The sequence below is a fragment of the Antrostomus carolinensis genome, unplaced genomic scaffold (genome assembly GCF_000700745.2).
Source record: "Antrostomus carolinensis isolate BGI_N321 unplaced genomic scaffold, ASM70074v2 scaffold10742, whole genome shotgun sequence".
In the NCBI taxonomy this organism is placed as follows: domain Eukaryota; kingdom Metazoa; phylum Chordata; class Aves; order Caprimulgiformes; family Caprimulgidae; genus Antrostomus; species Antrostomus carolinensis.
The window spans coordinates 1-11,754 of record NW_010297582.1 but is presented as its reverse complement, the minus strand read 5'-3'; the positions used below and the strand labels follow the sequence as shown (position 1 = coordinate 11,754).

Sequence of the window (11,754 nt, the reverse complement as noted above, 5' to 3'; positions counted from 1 at the left end):
TCCAAGCTAAAGAGACCCAGCTCCCTCAGCCTTTCCTCATAAGGGAGATGCTCCACTCCCTTAATCATCCTCGTGGCTCTGCGTTGGACTCTCTCAAGGAGTTCCCTGTCCCTCTTGAACTATGGGGCCCAGAACTGGACACAATATTCAAGATGCTGCCTCACCAGGGCAGAGTAGAGGGGGAGGATGTCAGAGGCAATCCTTACAGGAACTCAACTTTTCCTGGTAGAATAGCTGTAAGAGTATCCACTGATCTTTTTTTTCTGGGGAGCTTATGGTTTTTCAAAGGGTTTCATCAGTGTGTGTTTCAGCATCCTGACCGGGAGGCAATCTTAGTTCTTTTCTCACTAAGAATATCCTGGGTTGAATTTATTGTTCCTCAGCTTTATCCCTTAAGCTAAAATGTTATTTCACGTTTTTACAATTAACATTGAAAAGGTGGAAAAATAAAGCAAAAGAAAAATAAAACGAACCCAAAACTGCAGCAAACATTTAAGCCTTTGCTTAAAAATCATCCAGTAAAAACAAAAGAGCAGGAAATTCTGTTCTGCAAAAAGACTGAATTTTGCCACTTATTGAAACCCCAGAAACTTCAATTACAAGCTCTTCCCCCCTTTTTTTCCTGTAAAAAACCACCACTGGGTATAAATTTAACTTTCCCCTCCTCTTTTTTTCAGAATTATTGGTTTAACAAAGTGCAGCAAGGTAATAACATTTCCAAATGTCAGTGGCGCTGCAGGCGCGCCGGCGGCGCGCTGCGCGGTCCCTGCTGCGCTGGGAGCAGCGATGCGGAGGCGCTCCGCACGGAGGCAGCTTCGGCCAAGGAGAGAGAGAGGGATCCACAGCCATCCCTGTGGTCTGCAACTGCAAACTTTAGACCTGCGAATAGGTCCGCATGGGCATTGACACGGGAAGTCAGCTCCCGCTTCTCACTGAAGTGGCTGGAGACGGTCCTGAAAGAGGTGATGGGTCTGCACAGCAGCCTCTAGGGGAGAGAAAGACCCTGCAAGGCTCTAGCAACCTGGGCAGCCTTAACGTAACGCTGCCCAGCTCATTCTCTCTCTCTGCTTTCTTCCTTGCCATCTTTCTACCATGATCTGAAAGCAGGAGGGAGTCCAACAATTTTGCTGCCATCAGTTGTGCACCCCTCAATTTAAAGTGGATCTGAAAGCCACACCCCTATTTCAGGTTGCAAAAGGCATCTGTCCTTTTTCATACCATGGACCATTGCTGCTGCTGTCCCAGGGGAGTTGGGGTTTTGTCCCTGTAGCTGCCTGGCTGTGTGGGAGCTGCCTTTCAGTGGCTACAACTCCAGAAAATGGAAGAGTCCCATAACTCCCACAGTGGGGAAGGATCGAGTCTGTTTCTCAAGTATGAACTGCATAAGCCATATATTATTAAAACTGCTCCTTGAGTGAGGCAGGAAACCAGCACAGATGGAATAGCAGCCAAAATAGCGGAGTCCTGCTGCTTGCAACAATTTGCCCACCCAGAGAAAGAAGCTGTGGGCAGAGGAGCGGGAGGAGGGGTGGAGATGGCTTGAGGGAGGCTGGGGAGAAGATGAAGGGGAACTTGAGTTTGCATGGGGAATAGGGGTATCCCAGCTTCCAAAGGTCTTTCTATGGCTCTGATTTTAGTTTTGCTGAATAGCTGCCATTTCCAGGCTAGAAGAAAACAACTGTTGTGTGTGGTGCCCTGGGGACAATTTGTCTCAGGACCAAAAAGTACAATGAGAATTTCAAAATCCCCATAGTGCCATCAAGGATTAGCCTCCCAAGGTCTCACTTAGAAGATCCCCAGGGAGTAAACCTTCACTGAGCTTTATGCAGGAACCTTGCAATACTGAGGGGAGCAGGATGTTTGGTGGCGTAGCCTTTTGGAGCTGGATATCTCCCAGACAGTGGTCAGCCGGCTGCTTCCCTCACTCATCTTGAGGAAGAGCTTGAAGACTTCAGCGGCTGACCCAGCTGGGAAATGTTGGGGTAGTGCAAAATCCCTCCCTGATACAAAGACATTCATGAGGAGAGTATCATAAAAAGTCTATTAACTGTGGTAACAAAGCTGGTTCCAGCTCTCTGAGGCAGGCATCTCGCTGTGCAGGCACTGCTCTCCCTGCTCCTCTACCTTGCAGCTCTCACCTGAGGGATGCAGAGACAGTGTGATCAAATAGGTAACACACTAGGCTGGGCATCAAGAAACCTGGGTGCTTGACCTTGAGATGTTACCAACCTGCTGTGTGACCGAAGGTGAATCACGTCACCTCTTCCTGTCTGCTTTCCCTCTGCAGAAAGGTTTGCTCTGTCCTGGTTGCTTCGGTCTGGGATAGTCTCTCGCTCTTCACAGGCACAGCACCTGCTGCAGGGAAGGACTCAAAATCAGTTACAGGTCGCCAATATTACACTGCAAAGTATTTTGAGATTCTCAGGGTAGGAGGTTCCCTTTGCATGGACATGGTCATGCCTGTGTGTGCCCGTGCAGGCTGTGCATGGACCGTTCTTAAAACTCTATTAAAAACCACATCTTCCACTGGGAAAGAAAAAAAATTCAAAGCAATGTCTACACTTAGGGCTTGTAAACAGAAGCCATAACAAAACAAATGAAATTATAAGCTGGAACAATATGCGCTAGTGTTAATATAGGCTCATCTGGGTATTAAATCATTAGAAGAGCTCCACAAATAGGGGATCATCAGCACACAAGGAGACTGTTCCTTGAGCAGCAGAAAGAGGTTCATAGGTAGTGATGGTCCCTCCTCCATCATGGAGGGTTTATGATACAGCTGGTGTGGCAGCTGCTGAGGTAGTTGGCACAGTTGGGTACCTCTCCTACTGTGAGGAGGAAGCACCGTGTCACACGTGCCCTTTGAGGGGGGCCCCAGCTACCTGAGTCAGCTCTCTGGCCACCCACTCACCATATCCTCCAGGCTGGCATACGATGTCCCTTCACCCCAGCAAAGGGGTGGCACAGTCCTTGGGGTTTGTAGCAGCTTCATTACCAATTTTTCCATTGCTCCTCACTGACAGAACCCATGGCAGAAGTGGGATAGTCTCTCTCTTTCATCATCTGCACTTTGAATGCTATTATTGAAAAGCGCTTTTGTAATCCTCTTTACACAAAAAATTGGGCAAGCTTAGTACATCCTCTGTGCTCACCAGCTGCTTTCACAGAAAAGTAGTTCCAGCCAACAAGGGCAGAGGTGAGGTGTACAGAGAAAACATGGGGAAAATCACATGCAAACCTATTCCTTAACATAGTTTTATTAAACTGGTTAAAAAAAATAATTACTTTACAAAGCCTTTCCCCACCAGAGATAGTAAAAATGAACAAATAAAATCAGGCCCATGGCAGCTTGCCACAGTTCTCACAGAATGGGGGTAAATTGGTTTACTAATGTATAGAAACCTGCCTGACCCGTCGCCAGAGCTGTACCCCTTCTTCCCTACTTACTTACTCTGGAAAAAGGCACCGAGTACTTTGTGTGCAGCTAAAGCAAGAACAGAGCCCAAAGGTCTGGCAGGAGACAGACATATTTCAGACCTCAGTGCAGTAACTCTGCCACTGGTTAGTACAGGTACCCGGGTTAAGAGACAGAGAAAAAAAAAATGAAAATGGCTAACTAATATATAAGAGTCTACCCGCAGTTTTTGAAAACTGTTAATTTTTTCCAGGGCTTATGTTTATTTTGAAGAGATAGCAGTGGGTTCCTAAATGTGCTGCACACAGGAGCAGAGCCCAGCAACGCCATGGCTGAGGGTCAGGTTTGCTGGGTGTGATGTTTCACTGGCATAGCTCTACTGAAAGAATATTTCCAGCCTGTGCTGCAAGATGAGCCAGCATAAGCAGGCCTCACCTCAGACTGTCACAAGGTGATGACAAGCCCTTAGAGATGAACCCGAGAGCTATTCTATGGATCAAGCCAAGATTCAGACAGCCAGCTGTCTGGGGATTTCCTGAGTTAGACATCACACCTGGGCCATTGGGTTCTGCAGCCTCTGATGGCCGTGCCCTCTGTGATTTCATTTAATCTCTTTTTGTACCAGCTAAGACTTCAGGTCTCTACAGCATCCTACGCCTGTGTCTCCTGCAGCTTACATATGTGAAAGGGCCCTTCCTTTCATTTACATTTGCTGCCTGATAATTTTACTGGGAACTCACTGATTCCCGCATTGTTACAATGGATTTTTTGTTTGCCTTCATCATTTTACATTTATACTCCCCATACCAGCAGCTGCTCTTCCAAACTGAAGCTTCCTGGTCTCGGTAGGTACTTGGCTGCTCTACAAAGTTTTTCCTGTGTGTCTCACAAACAGTGGTCCTTCTACCATCATGACTGCCTGCCACTCCTGGGGCAACCACTGCACCAGCCAATGAAGCGATATTCCCTGTGTCCCTTTTGTCAGATCCTCCCATATGGGCATCATCTTTTTCCTTTCCTTTCTATCCTTTTCTCTGTTTGCCTTCTCTGTTGGGTGCCTTGTCCAGACCCCTACTGTCTTCCCTTACCAAAGTAGAAGAGAGAGGGAACACTGTGAATGCTGATGGCGTGTGGTGGTTTATGATTACCAACATCAAATCACAGGTTGTATAAACAAACTGTTTGTGGCCTACTTCTCACTAGAGGTACTTTTAGTCTTAAAAAAAGAAACCCTCAAATTTAGTAATGAGTGATATATGACCACGTACATGCTATTATGCCTGAGTTAGCCATATATTAATTCATAATCTATGTAGGTCAGACGTGCCAACTCAACTGAAGAAGAACCCATGTGAAGGTCTGTGGAAGGAGGCTGTGAGCAGAGTAATTTGTTATCCCTCCTCCATGACTCCCACCATAACCTCACAGGAGACAATAACATCATCCCAGGAGTACGTCTGGCCCCTTTGAGTTCAGATCTCAGAGCAAAATTTGTCAAGGTTGGAAAACAAATGGAACAAAACAGAATAAAATATTTACTATTGTCTCCATGCAAAGTGCTAAATCTCATACAGCCTTTCCCAGAATGATCTGGATCAATGAAAACACTTTTCAACAGCATGGAGACGCAATGTTCTTCAGCGAAAGAATAGCCGCCTGGACGATCAATCGCAATTCTAGCTTGGACAGAATCATTTTCTCATTCAAGACCAAATTACTTGCTGCCAGCTGTAGGGTTAGTGTTCCTCTCCAAGGGGTTAAAATTTCCGGAGCCTATTTGATGATATTTACACAAAGTAGCACTAGCAGCACCACCCCTGAGAGATTTTCATGGGACAGGGGAGCTCTCCCCTGTTAACACTTCTCAATAGAGATCTCAATAGAACAAAGGAGAGGAGGAGCGGGGCTGTGAGGGAACCCGTAACTGCAGCACCAGTGTTTTTCCACCCCTCTTTGCTCCCTCTCAGCAGCCATCATGAATAACAAGCAGGAAAAACAGAGGCAGGTTTTGAAGAGAAATTAGGGCAGTGGAGAGGAGGAGGGAGGGAGGGTCCTGCTTATGCAAGAGCCGGTATAAAAGGGGGAGCTGAGTCCCTCGTTGAAATCCGGAAGAGTGGGGCAAAAGGAGTGCACGAGCCTCTTCGCTGCAGAGCAGGTTTGAGAGGTCTGTGTTTCTTTGTACTTTTACTGCAGCTGTTGCAGGGCAAGATTCGTTAGGAAACATGTGTGGGCCCTGGGCTTGCTTTGAGCAGGGGATGCCTTTAGGAACAGCCTTGCTCTCACCTTCTTCAGTTACTAGTTGCTGGAATACTTTTCACCCAAGTGTGGCCTGATGCAGGTTTTCTAGCACAGCTTTCTTTGGGGAGCCAAAGCCTTGGACATTGGAGCCAAAGGGCAGGATATGGACTCTCTTCTTTCTGAAGACAAAGCCCTATCTTTAAGCCCACGTTTGTTCCTAAAACTATGGCAACCCAACAACAACAACAAAAAAAAGCCCAACAAAAAAGTCTGCATATAGTAATTGGGATAATTCTTGTGCACTCCTGCTTAAAAATGGCTCAGAAGTAAAGAAAAAAAATGACTATAATTAAGTCCTACTAGGATAAAATACATTCCAGGTGTAGCAATATATGTTCTTCACAGTCTGAAAGCTTCTCCTTTAGGAGAAACTCTCAGAAGATAAAAGACAAAGATCTAAGAAGTGTGGTAGTGCATGATGCATCTTAATAGGGAGTATTAATTGAGTGAGCATAAGTGACCAGCAAATGGGGGGGTGGGGTGAGTCTGTGCTTTGTAGTAGGGCATGAACATAAGCTGAAATCAAAGGCTCTCCCTCATTACTGAGGGCAGCCAAATTCCCCATGGTCCAAAGCAGGAGGAGCACTGTGGTGAAAGCGAGCCCTTGAACGTGTTCTGGTGAGACTTTTTTTCTGGAGAATGCTGGGTATTTTATTTCAATTACTTTATTGATTGAGTGTGGGGGGGGTGGAAGACTCCTGTGCTCCCCAAAGATAGTGACAATTTTTTTGGCAACAGAAAACAGTAGAATTGAGTGCACAAACACCAAAAGAGCCCCAAAGGTCAACTTGGCCAAAAACCCTGAGAACTTTCAACTAAAACCTGAACTTCCTTTATGTGACCGAGCCACCAGAGCACCACATGGGAGTAATTGTACAGTTGCCTCTTGCTCCTGCGCTTTCTGAGGGGCAGTGTCCCCTGTAGCCAGGGATGTTTGCCTTGGGGTTGGTGCCCATACCAAAAGGAGACCACCAGGAGCTGCAGCATGACTTGGTCATGGACAGCAGGGGAGCTGGAAGCTGGAGATAACCCAACAACAGCACCCTCCGGGTACTAGAGTAGCATTTCTGAATCATGCATAGAGGCATAATGATGCAAGGAAAAAAAAAATACAGTGGTTATGTGATTTCCTCTTCCACTGTTTATTGTCCACAGTAAGCACAGAAGTCTGGCAGCTGTTGTATATGTTATTAGCATCACTTGTAGCTTACTAGCCAAAGTCAATAATTCTTTTAAATAAGGATACTTTTCAGAGTTTTACAGAGCACAAGGTGCCCTTCACTGAATCAGCCTTGGTTTCTGCATCCTAGATACTATCGAGCTGAGTTTGCTTTTTCCCTGTGTTCAAGCCTTGCCTAGGAGGACATAGCAGACCAGCTACAGCTCACAGGCACACCATAGTCTGGCCACTCATGCACACCACTGCTGCCTACTGCCTCACATGGACCCACATGTGTGGAGGTGCAGGTGCAGGCACAGATTTGGGCTGTGCTGTCACATGTCCCACCTGTACCTCCACTGGCCTCTGAAGGACCAGCTTTCTCCTCCAGCCTGCCTGTGGGAAGGACTCTCCTCGGGAAAGAAAGGGGATTGCAACCTAAAACCTATCTTGGTTTCTTAGCTTTTAGCTGAACAAAATGCATTTTTGATGGAGGAATGACTTCTCCTCTTGCCTGGATCCATGGCTGGGCTGCATGCATTTTATAGCTATCTGGAGATGGCACAAATGCTCAGGAACTTTTTTCTTGCCAGATGCTTCCTCAACTGAGATGCTCAGCCAGCAAGAGCACAAAACACCTTAAATATTTCAAGCTGTTTGTTTAAGCCTTGTGTGCACGATAGCATGTCATATGGGCCTGTGCTCAGAACCGCTTTTGGACCTCATTACAGCTAAGGTAATCAGATTGTTAAATGAAAAGCAGGGCTGCAGAGACAGCAATTTCCCACCCCTTTGGTGTTAGTCACCAGGCACACAGTGCTCAGGTCAGCAGAACGTGGCTGTCCCTGTCTCCACCTTCAACTCTACCAGCTCCGACTGCCCAAGTGCACTGAAAACATCCCTTTCTCTTGGCTTTCTCCTTGAAGCCAAAACATAACTGGGCACTGCAGTACAAACCATGCCTGATTTGCCCTCTAAAATCAGGGCATGGATGTTAAATCAGCCCTACTCCCATTAGAGACACAGGATTTGAATTACTAACTATAACAGGGGTACTGAATGAGACCCCATCTAACCCAGCTGCATTATCCCCGGTTTGATTCACTGTTTACTTGCTTAAAGAGAAGGAAGGGGCATGCCAAACTGGAGGGCCATTTCAAAAGCAACAGAAAGATCTCTGACTATCTCCCTTTTGCCAAACAGGACTTCAGAAGTTGAGGCTGGGAGGGATGGTGTTTCGATGATCTGGCTCTGGCAATCTAATCCTCTCCTTTTCAGCACATTTATTTTGAAGAGCAACCTAATCCTCTCCTTTTCAATACAGTTTGTTTTGAAGAGGAAAAAGAACAGACTTTTGATCTTCTGGATAGGTTAAGAGGGAAAGAAAGGGTGAAAACTGAGAGTTTAATAATTTTACTCTGCAGTAGTGTATATGTCCCACTCACTGTTGTGCATTCAAGAGATAAAAGGCAATTTATCTGAGAAGAAAAAAATCTGGTCCAACTGTACAACAAATACAGGTACAAAGAAATCTGCATTTCTTTGAGTCTGGCACAAGATGAGCTGAGTTATTTTCAGCTCCTGTAATTGGTTCTTCTGCATAGTAAAATGCCTGTGTCTGTCTTAGTAAATGTGTAACTGCAGGCTACACAGATGTGCTGAGCCCGGTTAAAGGTTATGTATCCATCCCTAGAACTTTCTATGCAGCTGGTGTTAAGCCATGCTCAGGTTTCATTGGGTCCTGTCTGGCCTGAGCTAACTTTTTTCAGCCCCTCAGCCAGTGATGTAAAGCAGCTTTGCGCAATGCCACTGCAGACACATTGAAAGGGCCCTCCCGTGGAAAGGACTTAAGTCCACCAGCCATCACACCGCATCGCTCCAGGGGGAAGAGGTGTCGTGAGGAGCCTGCCCGAGGGGGAACAGCATCGGAGGGGCGGCACACGCCAGGGCCAAGGCAAGTAAGCACAGTTACTGGGTTTATTTTGAATGCAAATTTTTCAACTCAAGTTTTCGTGCTTTTCTGAAAGGCTCTGGGCTGGCTTCTTTAGGGAAATAAACCACACTGGTTTTCCACAGGTGGGGCTTAGTGTAAGTGCCAGCAGTGAGAACTGCCCCTCTTTTTTCTGCTCATGAGAAAAAAGTTGACATGGTGGCTCTGGCAGCTGTGGAACAGTAACCACAAGGCACCAGCAGTGCCTAATGGAACAGCCTGACCAGGCGGCAGAGTCGTCCTCACTGCTGCTACAGGCAGGATTAAGAAATGCTTCAAAAGTATTGTATGATGGAGAGAACAGGGTGGGAAGGGCAATGCTTCTAATTTGTGGCTTTTTGATTTATTTTCCTGAGCTGTCCCAATCTAGGACATGCATAGTAGACTAGAAATGCACAGTGGCTGGGCTAACTGTGAAAATGAAGTTGGGAAGACACCTCCTAAGATAATTTTTTAACCAGTCATAAGGAATGAAGAAGCCCTGCAGTGCTGCATGTCACCTGCTGCCATCGGGGCTGGGGAAGTGAAGACATATCAGAGAGCAGTGGGGATGGCAGCACTGACTGCTGCTGCTGCCTACACGCTAAGTTAGAATTAACGGAGAAGAGCAATCCTTGGATGAAGGCACAGGGCTGGAGGTCCTCCCCTGCATGCCTCTGAGGAGCAAACAGGCCTGACCCGCAGGCACCCACTCCTCGAACATCCCGAGGAACCATCACAACAGCAGGAACTCCATTTGGAAACCAAGCTGTTGCACAGGCGCCTACAGCTTGGGAATGTAGATGTGCATGTTAGCAGTCATATGTACTTAGCAAGGTACGCCCAATTACCAAGCATCTGTGCATCTCAGTTTTTGTATTTGCAGTGATTCCACAAAACAGAGTATTATTAGGCATGAAACACTTGGGGATCCCCCAGTGAAGTGAGTATGGTCATACATCGTAAATCAGGCCGGGAAGGCAGGTCTTGAACAGCTGGATTTAAACCCAGACACTCCCACTTTGTGTAAATTAAAGTGCTGGTGAGACAAGCATTGCACTGCATCCTCTCAAAAGGCTCAGACTACCAGAATTACAGTACCTGACAGGCTGGTGTGACTGAAAAAATCTTGGAGAAAGAAGGCAGAGAGCAGAGCTTGGTTCCTGGCAAGGCTGTGAGCAGTTTGCCTATCCAGTGAGCTCTGCAGAGCTTGGAAAGGCCAAAAGAAGGTGAACAAAGCTACAGTAAACTAGAAATGACTAGTAGAATAAAAATACAGCTCTGAATAACAGTGTTTTGGCCAATGATAAGTGTTATAGATGCATAACTTCCAGTGCATTTGGTTTTCAAATACACAAATTTGAAGTCACGTACTAGAAATCCAGGGATGGTACAGCAGAACAATTAGTTATAAAAAAACCTGGATATAGGAAAAATGAGAATTATAAAAATGCAAAATTTGTCAGCGCATTTGCACACATGTGTAGGTATGTGTGTGTATGTGTGCTCCTGACTTTCTCATTCCCAATATGCACCAGATCCTTTGTGCCAAAACACCAGTGACATCCACATCCACTAAAATTCTCTACTTCTCCTCAGGAAAAACAAGAGCAGCAGGTGTTCTTTTACTGCAGGAGAAGACTGCCCGTACAGTAGAGTAAAACTCAGCTTGCTCCTTCTAACTCTCTGTTCAGATAAAGAAGGTGCTATGAAAATGGTTTCAGTGCTAGCACATTTGCATAAGGTAGCCTTGACTGTGTTTGCCTAGAAGCTAGAACGAATGTTTGCACTGGGCTATGAAAACACAAAATGCTCTGGTAGTGCCAAGTATTATGCTGACTAGACATACAAAGCAGGATCGTTCAGTGGTCAGACCTTAAGAGACCTGGTTTCCAAATCCACTTCCTGCATAACAGCAGGCAAATCTCTGAGCCCGTCTGTGTGTCAGCAAGATTTAGTGCAGCAGTTTGCAGAGATAGCTCTGACCAGGTCCCAGGAGCAATATACTTGTATTACTGTGATCACCGTTACCTGAACTAGCACAGTCTAGTTTGCCAGCCTATCTAATTGGCATGAACAACCATATTGCTTTCCATGCTAAATTATTAGGGTACTGCAGTAAGTAATGGAGTCAAACCTGTGCTTAGCATTTCTCCACCTCCCACCAATGAAACTGGTGGCCATCTCACCCTGGGCTGTTCAGGGGGAAGAGTCAGACTAAACAACACCAAATACTGAAATTCCTGCTTTTGTAATTCCCACACAGCATTAGCAACTCACCCTGTGAGTGAGAAAAACTGTATTTACAACAGGCTGATCAGGCTTCTTTCCTCTCCCCTTTTTCTTTCAGCAGACACCGTGGAAGTAATTTTTCAACATGAACCTGACAGCAGTTCTTCTCTGTTTGTTGATGTGCCTCACCACAGTGACTTGTGACCGGGTCTACGTTCACCCTTTCAATTTGTTTTCTTTCAACAAGAGTACCTGTGAGGAGCTGGAAAGCCTGGTCCAGGAGGGAAAGAAAACTTTTGTCCCCATCTCGATTGAGTCCCAAACCCCACCTGCCTATGAAGATGACCTGAATGAAAAGGACAAGGTGGAAACTCCAGGCTTGAGTGTCCATGGGAGGCAGAAACTGAGCTACCTGAAGGACTTTGTGCATGTCCTGGGTATGCGGTTTTACAGCGAACTGCGGGAAGCACGGCAGGGCCAAAACCTGCTCCTGTCCCCAACCAGTCTGTACGGTTCCTTGGTGTCTTTCTACCTGGGCGCCTCAAACCAGACGGCAGCTGATTTGCAGGGTTTGCTGGGATTTGTTCCCCCCTCTGGAGACCCTGACTGCACTTCCAGGGTGGATGGACACAAAGTCCTTTCCAGCCTGAGGACGATTGAAAGCCTCATCAAGAGCAGAGA

At 46.4% G+C, this 11,754-nt stretch overlaps 1 protein-coding gene across 1 annotated transcript; it reads left to right on the top strand.

The window, feature by feature from the left end:
- Positions 1 to 895: 895 nt before the first annotated feature.
- On the top strand, positions 896 to 11,747 carry LOC104520486 (angiotensinogen-like; the record flags this gene model as incomplete). The annotated part of the gene is given in 4 exon segments (XM_010162187.2): positions 896 to 962; positions 5,406 to 5,579; positions 11,192 to 11,211; positions 11,213 to 11,747. Coding segments are annotated over 4 exon segments (796 nt in total), but the record flags the coding sequence as incomplete, so codon positions are not given.
- Between the last annotated feature and the right edge of the window lie 7 nt (positions 11,748 to 11,754).